The sequence below is a fragment of the Protopterus annectens genome, chromosome 8.part0 (genome assembly GCF_019279795.1).
Source record: "Protopterus annectens isolate FY-2018-M chromosome 8.part0, PAN1.0, whole genome shotgun sequence".
Taxonomy (NCBI): domain Eukaryota; kingdom Metazoa; phylum Chordata; order Ceratodontiformes; family Protopteridae; genus Protopterus; species Protopterus annectens.
Window position 1 is genome coordinate 755,140,406 of NC_056741.1, and position 20,464 is coordinate 755,160,869.

The window sequence follows — 20,464 nt, forward strand, 5'->3', positions numbered from 1 at the left end:
CCAAGGTTTACATGTGCCCATGGTATCCTCCATTTACATAGCGACTGTGAAAAGCCAGTAGAGAAAGCTAGAGGAATCCCAAGATGCAAAGGACTCATTACAGAAGAAACTAGAAAGTTACTTCTTCTCTGCTCAGATATTTGGCAAACCATACCTGCAGTACTGTGTACAGTTCTGATGGCTCCACTGGTGTTGGGATACTAACAGAACCAAGGATGTGTAGAGAACAATAACAGGGGTTACAGAGTGAGGATTAAGGAACCTGTGCTGTATTAGTTGAAAGAAAGAGTGAAGATTAGCTCACAATACCTAATCAATTATCTCACACCACCTAAGCACATCAATGGATTTAAATTCATGAAGGAATAAGCTGTCAGGAGAGGAGATATTCAGGAAAAAAATGATCCATGTGGAATATTTGGTGCACCTCAGGGATGATGATAGAAAGTACTTTTTCACATAGAGAACTGTGGCTGCATGGAATCATTTTTATGAGGTAGTTTTGCATTCAAAAAAGTAGGTGAATTCAAAAATACACGGGAAAGAAATAAAGCCATTCTAGCAAGCTGAAAGAGTTAAGTGGTTAACAAGGCATTGCAGCTTGTTAGTAAGATAGAAAAATTGACAGAATAGGTGGGCAGGACGCTCCTTTTCTGCCAAGAAGTTCTTTAGTCTTGTATTATTTTCGTAAGGACCTCACAAAATTGCATTCCATGTAAGTCTATGAGGCTTGTCTTTAAATCACTTTTACAGTATGTTAACTTCAGAAAAGTGAAAGGCATGACTTAAGAAAACAGAGGATTCCAATACTGGGGATATTACTTAAAGTTCTGCAATATTTATAAAAAGAAGAACCCCTTAGATTTGCGTGGTGTTGCATTCTTGTATACTCTAGCTGAATGTTCTATTTTTTTTTTTTTTTTTTGGGCGGGAGGGCAGATAATAGAAGGTCATGTGACTGCCAATTTGGCCATTGTTATGATCTCGTTTTGCTTTTTAAATGGCCACAATAGAGCATTGTTTTAACTTGAGGCTGTTTCTGTTTTAGACTGGCAGCAGACGAACCAATATGCAACCTTAAAACATCTATCTACAGCACTATGTGTTAAGTGATTAGACTCACAGCAGGGAGAGCATATTTAAAATACCAGACCCCCCCCCCGGCTAACATTGATGTTACTTTCGTCTCTTGAGACCTGTACTCGGACTGAGTTGACACGATTATTGACGTGCACGTGCTTCAGAAATGCTAGAGTTATGTTTTTTTTCAGCTGAAAAGTAAATCTTCCAGTGTCTTTCCAAAGTCAGACATGCTATGTATCTCATGTTGTAAGTATGTCTTCCTCCAGGTCATAGGTCACTGCCCAGTTCTTTAGTGAATTGGCAACTAATACAATCCTTCTTTGTCATATGTCATCTTTGTAGTGTCCTCATTGTGTGACTGTGTGTGGGAAGATGAAGGACTGTGTCTGCTGTAGGCTCATGGAAAAATGAGCAAGTACAGGGCACAGACAAAAAGAATACATCAGCTTGCAGATATCTCTTAATCATACCGGGGTGTGTTATAATAATGGTTGTGTATATGAGACTTTTAGTTCTGTTATAGCACACGTAAATTACAAATTTGGGGAGTGGGGGGTGGGGAGTCTGAATTCTTTACAATACTGAGCTTGAGTCACCATCTCTGAACACAAACATTTATGCATTTTTAGGGACTTAATTTTCAGCCTCAATAAACATTTTATGTTATAATATCTGTCAAAGTGTGTATTTTTAATATGTGGCAAATTTTAATGTTAAAAAAATAATGCCTGTTTGAAAAATTTTGGATAATGACTTAATCAGCAGCCTTTTTAAATAAGGTGCATTTACACCCACGAGAGGGTGAAATGGCAAGTCAATAGGAGTTTGTGTGTAAGTTGTGAAGTAGTTATCTGACTTTATTTTGACATGTTTTAGTTCAGTTTTCTTGGACGGCCATGTGCAAGGACCCTAACTAGTGTAGTGCTGTTACTACCATTATCATGTAGTCCTTTTACTTCTCTACAGCGTTACATATGTTGATTGCATGAGTTTGTAATAGTTTATGTAATTGTGTTTTTTACCTGATACATGTGCTTAAATATTGACTACAGTATTGGTGTTATTTTATTTATGACAGTATTTACAGCACCATGACTTTCTCTTAAAAAGGAAAATGCTTGTAGAACTTTCCATATTTAATAAATCCTTAACAAGGCATCACTTTTTAAAGAGACTTCTGTGACCTGGATGTGTCAGAACAGGGAGGGTGACATGTACGTATTGCATTTGATGTGGGTACACCTGTCTTCGGCCAGTAAAACAGGTGTACAGAATGAGGTCACAGCTGTCCTTTGGCCCATGAGACACAGGCGGCTTTGGGGATAAACCAAAAGATATGCAGCAATATCCTCCAGGCACAGTCTGTTGTCACACAATTTTCACTGGAAGGCAAACTTCTTTGATGGCATTTATGAGGAAGCTGCTCTTCCTAATCTTGTGTGCTCTGTGTGGACAAAGAGTGCAAATGTCAAGATATGTGTGCATTGAGTGCTCGGGGGGTGGGTGGGCACAGGCTGATTCATTTATCACCTTTCTGCTTAGGATTGCCAGTGCCATCGTAAGTGGGACTGCTGCCAGGGATGCCTGTGGTCTGGTTTGGTTACATATGCATGGCAGATGTATATCAGCACCTTTTCTTGGGGGCACACAGTTGCTGAAATCCCTTGTGCCACCTCTTTGTTGGCATGTATGAGGATCTGCATTCTGGTGCAGGCACACACCTGGCACCTCATCCCTATCAAAGGAAATCATGAGCCCTTGCAACCCTTGCCAGTAAAATGCATTCAGGTAAGTGTAATATAGTGGCACCTCATCCCTGTCATGTGAATTCACAAGATCTGCCACCCCTGGTGGTTCCCAAACCTAGGCCACCATGGTCCCTGACCCCACCCCCTGTGACTTGTTTCCCACATCCCCCTTTATGCATATGTGTCCTGTGTCACATCCAGCTTAAGACAGTCAGTCATGTCATGTTGTTGTGACCCTGTTAGCTTTGCAAATAATAACTGTGAGACACAACACCCCCTATCCACCTGTGTTGTATTAGGTGATTTGTGATGCACAGTGTGAACAACCATGCACTGTTCAGCATAACCTTATGGAAAACCTTCATATATCATATCTAGAATGTGTAATGCTGTTACTGTTGATTGTTATGGCCCATTGTTGTCAACTGGTGTCACTGTTTCACCAGTACTGCCATATAGTGCACCTGTCATCTTTTTTCTGCCTTACTGACCTTTCATACTGCTGTGGTGTCTGGGATAGGTCCTGACACACCAATGTCATGGCAATGACCAGCTTGTTTCCACACAATCACGTTATATAGCATGTCACAGACAAGTAACTTTCTAGCTATGTTAGGGGAGTATTACAGCACACCACCAGATGAGTCAAGGTAGGGGAAGTGTAATTTCAGTACACCAAAAATTGATATTTGGCGCAGATACTTTGACGACTGTTAGATGATATGGAAAGCAGATGTCCAATATTTGGAAGAATTTGTGGGTTATCTTAATGATAACAAATGGGGGATACATTTCATGGTTCATTATAGTCAAAATTAAATAAACTTTTTGGATGTGACTGAGTCCAGGAACATAGATCACACTTTGAAGTCCATAATCATTTTTTATCCAAGCCAAGAAAAAGTCTTAAAACATGTGGGCAGCTACAGGCCCACATCATCTCTAAATGTTTTTTTTTTTCAAAGCTTTTAGGAAAAAGATTGCAGCTGCTCTTACTGTATTTGTGGAACAGGCAAAGATTCATATCAGGAAGATCCAGCACTGATCAATGGAGAGCAGTGATCATTCTGATGCAAAGTGTGTAATATTCCGTAAGCCAGTGGCTGATGTTCTCAAAGTATTGAGAAGATATTCAATTCAGTCAAGTAGCCTTATCTGTGGACAGTTATAAAGACATTTGAGCTCCTTGCTGTGCTCAGTCATGCAGTTAAAGCTCTGTACAGCAATCCCTTAGCTTCCTTCCTCATCAGTGCCCAACTTTCTCACTCTTTCCTTTTCATAAAGTAACCAGGCAAGGTTGTCCACTCCCCATGGCATTATTTTGATTTAATTATTGTAGCCCTGCCATGTTGGGCCTCTTTGGAATTGGATTTGTATGGTTGGCTGGTTCAATTACTTATATTTAGGATGATACTCTTCCCAGCCAATTATCTGCTGCATGCCATCAGGGTGGCACAATGGATAACATTGTCACCTTACATCAAGAGGTTCCCTGGTTCGATTCTCGGCTGGGTGCTTTCTGTGCAAAGTCTTTCTTCCAGGTGCTCCAGTTTCCACCCATATTCCAAAGACATAAAATAGGTGGATTGGACACTCTAAATCAGCCATAGATATGTGTGGTGTGGAAGAACTACAGCAGCATGGCTAGCCACCCATCAGTGTAAACCTTGCTTCTAGATGATTGTCACTGTTGAACTGACACAACAACTCCATGTGGAAAGATGGGGAAAAAGGGGTTGCAGGTGGATACATGGATGGATCTGCTGTACACCATCAACCAGAAAGAGGACATCCTACTTTTGTGTACAGGATTAATGATTTTTGCCAAAATCTTAGACCTTAAGGTAAACTCAGACATGACCAAAATGTTTCCAGTAACCGATACAGCAGTTGCAGGTATGGTGTTTCCATTTAAATGGTACAAACTAATTAAAAATGGTAGAGCTAAATCTTTGCACCTTATGGGAGAAACATAATAGTCCAGGTAATTTCTGGTAAAACTGCACTTCTCTCTTTCATGAGGAATACCAGTGTTTAAATTGGCCATCTGACTTATTCTGTACCATGTGTTTTGGCACATCCTGATCCTGCCAACTGATAAAGAGTTGCTATTTAAGATTTTTTCTGGGCTTGGCTAAAAATTGATTACTGACTTTGGGGAAAAAAATGGTTAATGACTTTGAACAGGAATGAAAGACAGTAACATTAGCCTGCATGATCCAGAACAATGTGGAAAACCCCAGCATAAGCTATGCCCGCATCCAGTTCTTCATTTCCAGAGTTGTGTGTGGCCAACAAAAGATGCACAGCTGTATCGGCACCAATTTGTTGACATTTAAAAAGGATATGGGCCTGTCAAAGGATTACATTAATAACACTGCGTGCCAACCTTGAGTTGTTTTCTGTCATTTGTGAACTGACAAGTTTGAGAATAAGCAGTCATTCTGCTGGGTACAGACATAATATTGTATAACAGGAATCTACACCCACTTGACTACATGTTGGTAGTATAATATCCTTCTCATCCTACTTGGGAAATAGCACACCTGTTGTGCTTACATAGCTGTTAAGGTTATCAGAAATGCCTTTGCTTTGGATTACATCCTATAGTCCAGCCCACCTTCCCACTTAGTAAATCAAAGTCAGATAAAGTAAAAGATACACTATTAAATATCAGTTTGCAGATTTGTGCTATCACATAATCATTATCATAACATATTTTTAGAGTTTTGTTAATATGTAAAATGACAGTATAAAGCCAGGCAGCATTAAGTGATTTTTCATTCTCAAGTTATGGCTCTGTTTTTGTAAATTATTAAGTTGCAGGCCTGATGTGTTTGCCATGCAGAACAGCACAGTGTTAAATGAAAGCTATGAACCGCTGTTTGTGAAAATTATTGTAATTTAACATTTTTATTCTTGATTTGTAGGTCTGCTGAATGCTGTAAGTTCTTCGGTAGATAAACTTGTTTCCTATTTCAGTACCACAAGAAATTTAGTCCAGAAGGTAGGACTCCATTTGCTTGAAACACTTTTATTTTTCAATATGTTATTGAGACGAAGTCTGAAAAATCTTACTGTAGTGATTAAAGCCTGTTGATTGATTTCTTAAATTAAAATGGTCAAGGGTTAGCATTAATCTTCCAGTACAGTAGGCTTGCAGCTCACATGTTATATTCTGTAAAGTGTCCTGTAATTTACTGAATAAGAACAGCAATGGAATCTGCTTACTGTAAATATGTATATACTGCTGAATGACACAAGGAACCCCTGCATGTATTGAATGATCTGTATATGTTTTATTAGATTATCAGTTTATTTTACTAGTATTCAGTGTACAATGCACATTAATGATGATAAGTATAAACTGGGCAGGACAGTGATGAAGCACTTTGCTTTCGTGACTCACAGCTCGGGGTCTCTCTTTTAGTTCATAGTTGATGAACCTTCTCTGCAGGCTCTGCATGTCCTTGCTGTCGCCATGTGAGTTATCACTGGGTACTGTGATTTCCCTCAACATCTCAAAGGAATGCAGTAGTTGAAATGAGGATCCCCCAGATTGCTTGTAGGTGTGCATGCCTTAAGAGTGTGTGTGTGTGTGTGTGTGTGTGTGTGTGTGTGTGTGTGTGTGTGTGTGTGTGTGTGTGTGTGTGTCAGCTACTTGGAGTAGGGACATGAAGCACTGGTTTCACAAAGAGGGTGCGGGAGGACTTGGTTTGGACACTCAGACTTCACTCTACAGCTGTGCCAGTGGGGAGCTTTACTAGGGACCTGTGGATAGACAGAGAAAGAAACCCAAACCCCAGGCTGTGTGTGTTCCCTGTGTACTCTTAAGGGAAATTGTGCTTGATGCAGAGAGCTGCATTTGGAAATACTGGGTATATCCATTTTTTTTCTAAGTGAACATCTCTTTCCAGTGTCAGTGGTGAGTATTCATCTCCTTGATTACTGTCCCAGAGTGGGGACATCCACACTGGTAGTGAGTTTCAATATTCAAGAATTTCTTTTTTTTTATGTTGCAGTTTTCACTGTTTTGGTATTTTAATATTATGGTTTCACAATTTTGATTTTTAAGATTTTAGCCAAATTCGTAAAGGTTAAAGGTTATGTCGAGATGTACACGGGCAACCTTTTTGTATTCAGAGACATCCCTAACAAAGTGCTTTTGCATGAAGACATGCAGCACTGCATTGGGCTGTCTCAGTAACAATGCTACATGCTAATAAATCAGTTTGGGGGAGATGTGTACGCTAATTAGCCATATGCTCTCTCCCCTGGAAAGTTTTCCAGGAAAGCATCTACACACAGAACAGTTCATACATTTGCTGAGTCATGTTGATTAGCATGACCACTACTTTCATGTCACAATAGTGAACTTGGCCAAAGAGCTGTATTCATCCATCATGGCAGAGGTGCTGACAAGTTTAATGGTAAGGTAGGACTAGAAGGTGTGTGTGCATGAATGTGTACGAGGGGTTTATGTTCGAGTGTATGTGTGATTGTGTGTCTGCTTAGGAGATAGTGGCAGGGTAATTAAATGGGTCAGTTAGGTAGGTGTATGGGGAGGCTGTCAACTCCATACACCCCTAAACTAATGAGCAGAGTTTGCAACATGAGGTGGGGAGCCAGTAGATCCCAGGGATAACTCTTAATCTGTGTGGTTTAATGACACAGTGTAGGGATCGGGGGGATACCAGACACCAAGAACTTTTAACTCTCATGACTGTGCTCCATGCAAACGGAATGGGGATAGGGGTGGGGGAAACATTAGATACCAGGGATACTCAGTATGGCATGCATTAAAGTCACATATTTAAATTAAAGGTGATGAGAACTATTAGAGACCATGGAGAAGTCCAGAGACTGAAATGGCACTTAGCAGACCTCTAACCCTGTGCCCTCCCACCTCCCACAGAGGATATTAGTCCTCTGCACCTCCATTAAATACCATTAAGTTATATTACAAATACTGAAAAGGGAAAAAAGGATTTAAACTGTGCATCCCTGACACAAGGTACTGAGAAGTTAGTGTAGCAGGTATTTTTTAAGTATATGGAGGATCTTGGGCATTACACAGTGCCTTCAACATGTTGTGACATACAAGGGAGAGGGATAGGAAATATTAGGTATACCTTTCAACCTTGTAAATAGCTATTACTCAAGCATGCATTTACTGAAGGATATGACACGTGAAACTCAAATATCGGGCATTAAGGACTGACTCTAATAATTTGTGAATTAACCAGTAAGGGGATAATGGGACATAATGGACATTCTGACAACAGGGACAGGCATGGGGTATGTGGTGTGTGTGCAGTTGTGTTTTGATGTGTGTTCATGTGTGTGTGTGTGTGTGTGTGTGTGTGTGTGTGTGTGTGTGTGTGTATGTATGTGCAGATGGGCATTGACTGCAGGAAGTGCTGATCTGCACTTCGTGACAGTTAACTATGATTCATAGACATGCAAATTAGCTGATTAATGAGGTCTTTCCTCATTGCAGTTAATGTGTCTATGGATTGCACATGGATGCCTTTTGTTAACAGAGCCTTTTTACCACACCAGTTTGTGTTTCAATTTTTTCATAATTCATTAGCAATTAGTAGTGTCAGTGAGTGATAACAGATCCAACTCTTGAAACAGCTTTCTTAGTAAGTATAAATGGCTTATCTTCATGGTGTGACATCCCCCAGTCTGGGCCAGAAATCAATGAGCCTGAATCCACTGACAGTGGAGAGGGACGTTCACTTGGAATACAAATGGATACACTCCGTATTTCCAGATGCAGACTTCTCTGCATCAATCACAATTTCCCTTAAGAGCACACAGGGAGCACACTCAGCCCGGGGTCTGGTTTTCTCTAGCTGTCTCCCTCCAGGTCCCCAATAAAACTCCCCACTGGTTCAGCAGCAAAGTTAAGTCCTCAGCTGAGTGCCCAAGCCAAGTCCTTCACCGCTCTCTCTGTGACACCAGTGATTCATGTCCCTGCTCCAAATAGCAGACACGCACACATACTTTGAGATTTGTTTTACACACACACACACACACACACACACACACACACACACACACACACACACACACACACACACACACACACACACACACCTGGGAAAGGCTGACACAGATTTACTAGCTATGCCCCCTTCTGCCCAGACTATAAGGTAGTTATCACTACCACAAGGCACTACAAAGCTAGCTACCTAAGGCTCTTGCAAGGGTACCCAAGTATACTGAGTGAAATTAATATTAATACAAATGGTAATGTTGACCAAACAGCAAGGCTTTCAGGAGTGGCCAGAGTTATCACCAAATAATATAAGCAAATATTGTCAAAAACTTAAATATTTGTTCTAAAAGGAATAGCCACAATGAAAAGTTTAAATATATTTAATAATAAATAATAAAATGACATGAAAATGCTAAATATCTATTTACAGTAAACACCAGAGTTTTATGTCACAGGAAATATTAAAAATAACACAGCTGGAAAGATTTACACAGTTACAGAAAAACAATACTTAACTATTCTCACTATATTTTCCTGACTAATCTAAAGAATACTTGTCCCTGGTCATTTACTAGTGCAAGGCAAGATGAAGTGGGTGAGTGATCCCCCTCCTTTGTCAGGTTCCAAGAACAGACTGCTCAGTCTGACTGAGGGAATTCTCAATATAATATCTAAATATTATTTCAGAGATTATTACACAATGACATCACATCTGGTCATCTGACTGTGTTTCCCACACTTAACAACACTAGAAACTGCCAGAATTTTAGCACTTATGTGTAGCCATACACACAGCTAGAGCTTTGCTCAGATCTGCTGCAGCTCCTGGAAGTCTTAAAACCATAAAGCATTTCCCTTCTTCCTACAGGAGCTAATAAACCATACTTCTTAAAAGACATTGTATTATTGGCTTCATTCAGAAATGTGAGATAACATCTTTATGGCTTAGGCCCATTATTTAATTTCTTTGCTAGTTTTAAGTTTGAGATCAATCTTTTCTCTTCCAGTATCCTCTATTAAAACATGCACATTTAAACAGCTACAATAATGCATGTATATTTCTTTTCTATCCAGCAGGGTACACTTTTGATACATTTTAAGGCAAGCAACTTTACAAATACATTTTTAAACACAAGCATCTGTACAAATCAGTTTCATGGCGGGCCTTAGGCATAGGTGAACTAGACGACCGCCTAGGGAGCCGTACAGGTGAGCCTGGTAAAGGGCACAATTTCTAGTTATTTATTTGTTTTAGTTAATTTATTTTTCCACCACGTAAAGTTTGTGCTCATCTTCTCGGCATCCTGTCTCCAAGTCCGTCCTAACTGTACTGAGATGTTTGTACCCTCCCCCCAATTCCTTAGGCCATCCAATAGGCACATACCAGAGCCTGATTCCTGCTGTGCTCTTCCAACCCCCCCTACAGCAATACACAATCAGTCAGTGGCTGGGATAACCGACCATTATTATAGCATTCAATCAATGATGCTTTTGCTGTGCTGATGTTTCAGGCGACTCTTCCAGTGTGAGCTGCTGCCTGCCAGCATAAGATTCTGTTTATGCCTGCTTCTCATCCCATGCTTCATTAACGAGGTTGTGGCTGACTGTTTGAATGTTTTTGTGTGTGTGTTTTGTGAATCTGTAACTGGCGGCCTGAAGACTGTACTAAGAAGAAATTTCTCTTTGAAGTGGCGAACGAAGCACTCCAATGGAATTTAACGACTGGCTCTACTTCACTTTGGTTTTTGTAATACCTCAAAGGTAAGGAGCCAATCTATGTATCTCAACTGTCCAGATTTTCACAGTAGAAGGTTTGCTCATTTCTTATTTGTCCCTGGCCCTTAACATAACAGTAAGCTACTGTACATAGGGAGAAGGGAGGAACAGTGATCTGTAAGGCTCCAACAGTGGTTATTTCTAGAGTCTGATGTTTTGGGGTTACTATCATAACTGCAGGCTGTTGGACAGGTCAGTGCAAAAAATAGTACGTTAGCATAATGCTCTTGCATATATCAATCTGCCCGTTTTCAGCCAAGTAAGAGTCTCAGTCACGCCCCCCCCATACCTCTCAAGTGTATGTCATTACAAGGATCCTTGTTGTTATAGGTCTTAAAAAGCTGTATTCATCATAGTACATAATGTGTGATAGACCACTTCAGTGTAGAACTAGGGTTTGTTTTTCTGATATCCATGTTAAGTTGCACTGCTTTGTATTACTTTATCAAAAGAACAGCACATTTTTACCATACTGTCAGGTTACTCATTGAAGTTTCTGGCTTATGGAACTGTTCTACGTTTTGCAATTATATCTTAAGTGTCCATTATTATGTTTGGATTATCTGATTTATCCCTGGATGTGTCCCAAATTTATGAATAGTTAGGTTTGCCCACTTGTTCCATGTTATGATATCTATTGTTTTGGAGATGGAAGGTTGAGATATGTCCTCGCCTCCCTCTCATATCTCTGAACCTCTCAGTGACAGAAATCTGGACAAAGACATAAATAACGATGGGGCAAAGCATCAGCATGGAATTCTGGAAGTGTATGAGTCTGAAACTCAAATGGCATTATTTTGTGACTTCATTCCTTGGTGCATTGTCAGAAAACCGGAACTTTACTTTGAGAAACACACAAAAATTCGGTAAATGTCTGGACAGTTTTGCTGTATACTCCCTATTAGTTTGGCTTCTTTGTGTGACAAAGTACAAGTAATACATATAATTTAAATGGGCTGTACAGGTCTTGACAGCCATTGGTTCAGAGGAGCTTTGTTTTTTTTCTCAAAATCTACCTATTACATAAGTAACGCTTATCCTAGTGCAGTAACAGGGTCTTTGCTGACCCTTGAAAGCTATGTTCTAGGGAAAGAGGTGGGGTTGGGAAGCTGGAGGAGGAGAGTTTTGACTGTTTGGCCAGTGAAATGGCTGATTTTCTGTTATGCTGCAGAGACAGCTTCTCACAATAATAGTTACTTTTTATTTTTTCCCCACTTTTGTCATGGCAGGCTGCCTCTGGTTTGTGTTATTGAAGTATATAAAAGTCCAAACTCTGTGCAGAGGTTGAGCTCTGCTAATTCCTGTTTTGACTGTGCTAGCCTTAGAAATGTCCAGTTCTAATCACAAGGCATACGGTGGGGGGGTGTTATCTAACCTCTTTTGTGGGAAAGAGCACAGCTCTCAACTCCATATTTTCACAGAATGTCCAGATGTTTGGTCTGTTCTCATAAAATGTGCAGTTTCCTGGCAAATAATTGAGGGCTGAAGTCAATAAATAATGTCAGATATTTAAGTTTCAGACTGCATATCCTTCAGAAAATACATAATAATGCAAAACCTGTTCTAGCAATTTTTTTAGTTTATAGAAGCAATATTTAAAATCTGTCCCTAGTTTTGGACCTTTGACTCTTCCCCCCTTATTTTTGGCACTGTTGACATTTCTTGTACTGAGAGGTACAGGAGAGAAAGGTTCTATGAAAAAAATATTCTCTATCACCATGTGTCTTTATGGTTAGTGAAAGCATATAATATTTGCATCAAACTTCATACTCAGGCTTTTCAATAGTCTTAATGTGGGAATTCTGGATGAGCTCATGACTGTACTGTACTTCAAAGGTTAAACTTTTGTGACCCTGGAAATTAGCTGATTCGGGGGGGGGTGGCCCATTTCCAATTTATCTATGTAACTAGCATTCAACATTCCAGAAACCTTAAAACATGAGATGTAGTTGGGTCCAGTAAAACTCATTCTACCAACAGTGTTTATAAACTGTGCATTTCCAACCTTGTTGGTTCAGAGGGCCACTTACCTTACTTTGCAGTGTATGAGATCGCCACATACCCATGTTCAGCATGTGTGGATGGCCTCATTGTCATGTCTAGCATGAACCTGTGTGATCAAAGCAGTTTATGGGGCATACAGTATGCCAGATAAACTGCTTAGGTGGGCTGGGCTATGGACCCCAGACTGCCTGATGCACACCCCTGATACAAACCATATAAACATGAATGGGTTACTGTGCAGCATACCTTTTTGTGCATGAATTCTGGACAGTGCCAAAAATAATGGAAGCACAAAGGTCCAAAATCATGGACATATCATGAGTATGGTGTGGGTGAGGCTATGGGTGGGGCTTAAGGGGCACCAAAGCATTACTTCGCCTAGGGCGCCATTTCAGCTCAAGCCTGCCCAGATCAGTTTGATACACAAATGGCATATAATCCTTTACAGAATTCCAGCTAGCTCTGCTGGCATATGTTACACATCCACTGTCCTACTTCTCCTAGCATGGCTGGCAGCACCTCCTATCGACATACATGTGATGACAGAAAACTTGCTTCTTTGCTGCAAACAGGGTAAATGAAGCAAAATTAAGATTTAGCAAATACAGAGCATCCCTACAGCATTTCTTTACAGGGAATTTGAAGGCAAAGCAGTACTTGCATTACTTAAACAGTGCTTTTGCATAAAGACATGCAGCACTGCTGCATGCTAATGAGGCAGTCTGAGGATCTAAGGAGAGGTGTACGCTAATTTGCCATGTGCTTTCTCCCCTGGACCACAAAGAATTTTAAAGCAAATCAGTACTTACAGTCACTGAATAGGTTTTAGTATTTGCAGATATATGCAAGTTCCACTTAACTCCCTTTCATTTCAAGCTTCAGAGATATCTATAAAATTCTGTACAGTAGGGGCAATTTCCATCCTGGTTTTTCTTTGTGGACTTGCCTTCCCTATAGATTGCATGACATCATCCTTCCTTGACCAAAGGCACAAGAAACCCAGAATCTAACATCTACCAACATGTTTCTGTCTCTGTCTCTTATCTGTCAAAAAAGAAACCTATTCTTTGTTGAGCCTTGCCTGTCTGCTCTGTCTTGACCTTAAAGGTATAGTGTTCCTTCAGTTCAACAACCTTAGCAGACAACACTGTGCCACAGGAACCCCTTCCAGGATGAAACCAATGGTTTGAGCCTCAGCTGATGAACTGTATGTCTCAGATCATCCATCTACTGCTGCTAACCAGGTGATGGGAAGTCCTAAGATTGTACAGTTTTTTTGTCTATAAAGCCACTAGACAAGGGCATGGTCTGTAATGACTGTAAATTCTTTTCTTAGCAAGTTACATTTGAGGGTGGTGATAGCCCACATAATTCCCAGACACTCCCTTTCTGTTGCTGAGCTTTCTATTCTTGTCCATTTAAGACGCATTGATGTGTACCAGGAACCATTTGAAGAAGCTGGGGACTATCAGTTTATCTTGCAAACACAGCACACTTTTCAGTTTTGTAAAGGCCCAATCAGCTTTATTTTTCCATTGAGTGTTCAGTGGAGCCTTACCTATGGTTAGGTCGGTTAGTGGCAACAACTGGGACAAATGTGCAATAAGAATTCATCAAGCTTAAAAATGCCTTAACCTGCTTGGGATTGGGATATTGGTATCTGGTGTGGTTTAAGCTGGGTTTTTCACCAGGCACAGCTTGTAAGTTGTGTTAGAGTAAACTGGCTATACCAGATAATTCAGAAAATACATTATTATTCCTGTTTTTGAGACATGGATAATATCTCCTTTATTTTAACTTCACTGCATTCTGTAGGTCCTTAACTTCTTCTGCAAACATACTTACTACAGACATTTTAGTTTGTCTCCTATGTTTGGAACATTTATGAGGAATAACAGTACTTATTTTATTTAATCTTTTTGCCTCAGGTTGTAGTTCACTTCACTTACCTTTTCTATGCAGAATTTCATAGGTTCATAGATAGGTACTAGGCTATCATCCCAAGGGCCATACGTAAGCCTAGCCAACAAGGTTCCCTGGCTTACGCCACCCAAGAAAGTTATTTTCCTGTGCCCCTGTTGAGCAGAGCCACAGAAGTGATCCACAGGGTGTATTTCCTATTTCTCATCCACTCATCAAGATTTTTCTTGGAGTGCTAATGAGGAACTTTGCTTGACCTAGATGGGTAGCTTGTTCCAGAGTATGGGAAGGGAAGTCTGTGGGACAGGAATCTATCCATCCAGCATGTCCTGTTTATTGTGGTGACAAGGTTTAGGTCCCTAGAGTGTGTAGCTCAGAGGGATTGGGATTTCTTTAGGTGTAGCATGTCCAACAGCTCTGGGTTTGACATAGCTTTATATGTTAGGCAGAGATCACCTCCGAGTAGGCAATATGCTACAGAGTAAAACTGGAGTTTTTTGAGACAGTCAGTGTAGGGCATCTGTTTGAGGCCAGTAATCCTCTTTGTGAAGTACTTCTAGAAAGCCTCTTGCTGGGAGGTGACAACACTAACCGTTGCACCACCACGGCAAGCTACTTGCTACAAATATAAAAGGTAGCTTGTTACAGTCTAATCATCACCACATAATGATCACTTTAGCTCTTCAGCCTTGAATGCAGATGTAGTTGTGGTATTGATTTATGTAGCCACAATATCTATGCAACTTCATAAATTAATGCCAGTATTATACTCCTGCACAATTGGTAACTGGCAGACACACCCACAAACGGCTTGTACTCTGGGCAGATGCTCCCTTCACCCTGCCCAAATTATGGCTCTGACTTTATTCCCCTTATTTGAATTTTGTACTATGAACATTTGTTGAATTCTCTCTGTTGTGCCTTCTGTACTCTGTACACTTGCTCTTTTACTGTAGACATTATATTTTTTAACCTGTTAGAAAAACATTCAGTCACATTTTTAAAGGGTGCTGTTCCAGATGAGGATTGGCTTATATACAGCAAAAAGAAGATATGGGAGTAGTTGATCCTAATTTCTGCAATCCACTTTGCTAGACTTCTGTAAAATTTTAAAGTTTGGTTAAAGGTTTCCTATATTTTTATTTATTTATTTATTGATTAGCATTTGTTTAGTGTTATAGTACTGTGATAGTCCACTGGGCCAAGCAGAGCACATTTTCAGTGGAGGCCTGGGGAGAAAAGCTCCACAGTTAAGATTAATAATACAAGAAAAATACACAATAAATAAGAAAATACAATACAATAGCAGAATAACTAAGATACAATGGAATACACTAGATTCTAAGTAGAACATATAGTAATGGGCATCTCTTTGAATGTGTTATACTGATTGTTTCACTTTTAAAAAACTGGCAACTTTCTTGCATTGCTCTGGAAATTGAATGCAATGTCTTTGTCAGTGGCAATTTCTCAGGGAATTCCTACTCTAATAAAAAGAGCAGCACTAGTTGTTTTCTATGTACTTCACTTTGACTCTCCATAGGGGCACTGCTTAAGGCTTGTTGTGTATTTATTAATTAAATGTACTGATGGTCCTTAATGTGATTTTACAGTTTGAGCCACAGCCCCATTGTCCATTGCTATGCATTCAAAAGAGACATTCACTATGGGTAAGGATACAAAAGACTCTTAAATGCTTGGTTGCTTGCTATATGTTAGTACACTAAGCAAGCTACACAAATAATCTGTATGTCCTTTAAAACTGCAACTGTTGTCTTAGCCGTATTTTGTATGGACACACATTTATGGAATGCTAACCTAATTATAAGTGCTCCAAAAGGTCTTGGAACTAACAGTTGACATGTTAATCTGTTCTGTGTTTTATTACACTGTACAGAAGGTGATTTTTTTCTGTTCTCTTTATCTGTGTTTAGGGTACTGGTGAAATTTATCAGTTCTTGATGTTTGCACATTCATTTAGCAGTAAACCTTCCACTGAAACAACTAGCTGAAACAAGTAGCTGTTCAGAAGATATAGAGTCCCTCTGAAATATCTACTTTCTTAAATTGCTAAGGGGTACCATTTTAAACTTCTTGACTGTCATTTTTTCTTAAATCTTGCCTACATTGTTTACTTAAGATTCAAGCCAGTTTTTAAAAGATGCAGTGATGACCCACCAGTGTACCAGTAATCAAGGTGCATCAATCCTCACCACTGGCACCTGTGGGGGGACGCTCACTTGGAGGATAACAGATACACATACAGTATTTCCAAATGCAGCTCTCTGCATCAAGTGCAATTTATCTTAAGAGCATACAGAGGCTACAGTCAATGCAGGGCTGGTTCCTCTCTCTTTCTCCAGATCCCCACTAAGACTCTCCACTGGCACAGCTGTACAATGGAGTCCTTAGCCAGGGTTCCAAGCCAAGTCCTCCAACACTCTCTCTGTCCAACCAGTGCTTTGTGTCCATGCCCAAGTAGCTGATACACACACTCTTTGAGATTTGATTTGCACACACACACACACACACACACACACACACACACACACACACACACACACACACACACACACACACACACACACACACACCTGGGAAAGGCTGGTAAGGGTTTACTAGCTATGCCCCCTTTTCCCAACAAAAATAAGGTAGTTACCACTGCCACCAGAGCCCCTTGCCAGCTACCTTAAGTCTCTTCCAAGGGTACCCAGTACACTGACTGAAATTAATATTAATGCAAATGGTAGTTTGACCAAGAACAAGGCTATTAGGAGTGGCCCAAACAGTGTTACTAAATAAATATTCAAGTGCTGTCAAAACTTAAATATCTCTTCAGAGATCAGCCACAGTGAAATGTTTAAATATATTTAATAATAAATAATAAAAGAACAAGAAAATACTAAGTATATATTCACAGTGACATTAGAGTTCAAAATCACAGGAAATATTTAAAACAACATTGAAGGACACCAAAAAAATCACTTTAGGAGCCAGTGAATATGAAGCAACTAAAAACAGAAATAGTTCACTTTGCAACAAAGGACCCCAAGCTGTATTAGCATAAAAAATGTTTTAATCTCTGCTTTCGTACAAACACTTCATCAGAAAAATCTGATCAAACAATACAACTGATTTATATATATATATATATATATATATATATATATATATATATATATATAAATCAATTAACCATAGTTAAAAACAATCAACAGTTTTAACCCTTTAGTTTCCTTCTTGCTAAAAAGCATTTTATATTAACATATTCATTAAAACCAGGGGGAACTTCAGCACACAAACTTATTTGCCAACACACTTCTCTAGTTTCAATTTCATTTCTGAAGTTACCCTCTCTTCTATCTATTGTTACTTTTTCAAGAACTGTAAACAAGAACTTACTAAAATTCTTACGTACTTTTAAGTGCTTGTAAAGTGCACTATTTACATCCTTATTCTTAACAGCCCTTACTTGTTCTTGAATCCTGTCTCTCAGCCTTCTAGTCATACCTACATAGAATGAATCACAGGCTGAGCACAGGGCAAGATAAACCACTCCAAAAGTATTACAACTATATCTTTCCTTAAAAATCTGTGCTGTAATTTAAATGGGGCAAAATCACAAAAGCACCTTTGTATATGAATCTACAACTGGAACAACCATTACACTTGTATGTCCCTTTGTTTTTACTACTAAAAGCAATGGGAATTCTATTATATGATTTTTCAAGCATTTGTTTAAAACAGTGTTTTTTAATATTAACAAATTGCGGTTTATTTCCCAAAGTCTGACTTAACTCTCTGTGACTGTTAATAATCTGCCAGTTTTATGTTATAATATTCCTGATGTTACGTGTGTCTACTGACATTTCCAAACAACATCGAGGAAAATCACCTGGAATATCCACTTCATTTAATTTGCTAGGTAGTCCATTCTTTAAAATAGGTGGAAACAAAGTCTTCCTTTTACTGGAGACTTCAATGGCAGCCTGATGTAATGATTCTATAGAGTATCCCCTTTCCACAAATAATTAATAAACTTCAGTTCTGTTTGGAAGACACTATCATTACTAATCATACGTGATGCCCTTATAAATTGTCCTCTAGGATTGTTACATTTCATATAAGTAGGATGGTTGCTAGTCCATTGTAAGTAGCTATTAGAAAAAGTTTATTTTCTAAAAATATTACTGTTAAAACTATCACTCAAAGGATCCCAGGTAAGTTCAATATCCCAAAAATTAACTTTGTGACCTACACAACCTAATGTAAAAGACAAGAACTCAGAAGTACTATTTAAACTACCCATGAAAGCTTCAACATTAAATTGACCCTTTATAATAAAAAACAGGTCATCTACAAACCTGTTATAAAATAAAATGTCCATGTAACCTATAATACTCAGTAACTATTCACATTCCCGCCATCCTAGTACCAAACTTGCTTGTATTGGGGCTACACTAGCCCTCATCGCAACACCCTTATTTTGTTTATAATATTTGTCGTGAAAAAATAAAAAATTATTATTCAATACCATTTCTAATAAATTACAGTTAATATTTATTTGTTCAGTTGACATGTCACTGTATTTTCTTAAATAACTTCTAATACTTTCAATTCCTTCCACATGGGAAAGGAAGTAAACAAGGACACTATGTTCACTGTAACTGAAGTGAAGATTTCTCCATCACCTGGCACTTCCATTGCAAAATTTCTAACATGGTTCAAAAATCCCATGAATCATGGCAATATGAATTTAATTCCTGAACTAATGGATTTAAAATGGTATCTAAATAAATAGAAATACATTCTGTAATACTACCTCCTGCTGACACTATAGGTCTGAAAGGGGGGTGGCTTCGGTCTTTGTGAATTTTAGATATCCCAAACAGGATACCTATACATGGATGTTTAGTAAAGAAATAATTATATAAAACTACATCAGTTTCTTTATTTAGAACCATACTATCCAATACTGAATATACCTGTTTATATTTATCATGAATGTCACTTATTGTTACTTCTTGATATTCATTTACATTTTTCAGCATTGTTTCAATACTTGTGTAGTAATGTTCCACATCCATTATCACTAAGCCCCCCCTTATCAGCCTTCATAAATCTTAGATTTTTTGCATCACATAGCTCTTTAAGTGCTTTGCACTCGGCATTTGATAAATTAAAATAAGGTTTGACAGTTTTTCCATTCAATAAGGACCTAACGTCCCTTTCACAAAATGCTTCAAACTGTTTGATAGTAAAATGAAATGTCAGATTATAAGTAGTAGGCCTATTAAAGCAATAACCACTATCTCTTACTGCCACATCCTCAAAAATAAAAGCTAAATTTAACTTCCTGGTATACATTTTAAGCTGCAATATTGTCTTAGTAAGATTTGAACGATGGCTCCGTATATAACCTAAGCCCATTTTTAAAACTTTACAGTGATGTTCATTCAAGTTAAATTTACTTAAGTTAAACAACTTTGTTTGGTTACAAACATCATTAACTAATTTGCTTTTACCTTGTTCCGAGTACAAGCTCTGTTTTGAGCTTCTGGAGGTGCCTGCTGACTCATTACAGCCACTCCCACCTTCTCTAAGTTTTTTGAATGTTCAGTTGTCTCACAATTGTGCAGTTCTCTAACACTGTAAATTCTCCATTACTGTTCCTAAAGTCAGTCAGCATCTGTTGCACTTGCATTTGAACAGCCATTCCACCCCTATTAGTTGATGTCATCACAATATGAACGTGTGATTGGTTAACCTCTCTAAACCTTTTTTGATGCTGGTTAAAAGGGCAATGCTGCTCAACAAAATAAGTTGGTACACTAAAGGACAGTCTCAAGCAAATAAAGAAAAACAATATCTAAACTAAGTTTTACTATATTCCTGACTGTATCTAAGAGAGTTACTATTCCTTAAT

General features: G+C 38.9%; 1 protein-coding gene across 2 annotated transcripts in view; it reads left to right on the top strand.

Moving 5' to 3' along the window:
• Nucleotides 1-20,464, top strand: part of RUSC1 (RUN and SH3 domain containing 1) — a 539,195-nt gene that overhangs the window by 355,110 nt on the left and 163,621 nt on the right. For both annotated transcript variants that reach the window (XM_044080219.1, XM_044080220.1), the window contains one exon: nucleotides 5,762-5,838. In XM_044080219.1, the coding sequence (XP_043936154.1) occupies nucleotides 5,762-5,838 (77 nt within the window). The remainder of the gene's footprint in view (nucleotides 1-5,761; nucleotides 5,839-20,464) is intronic.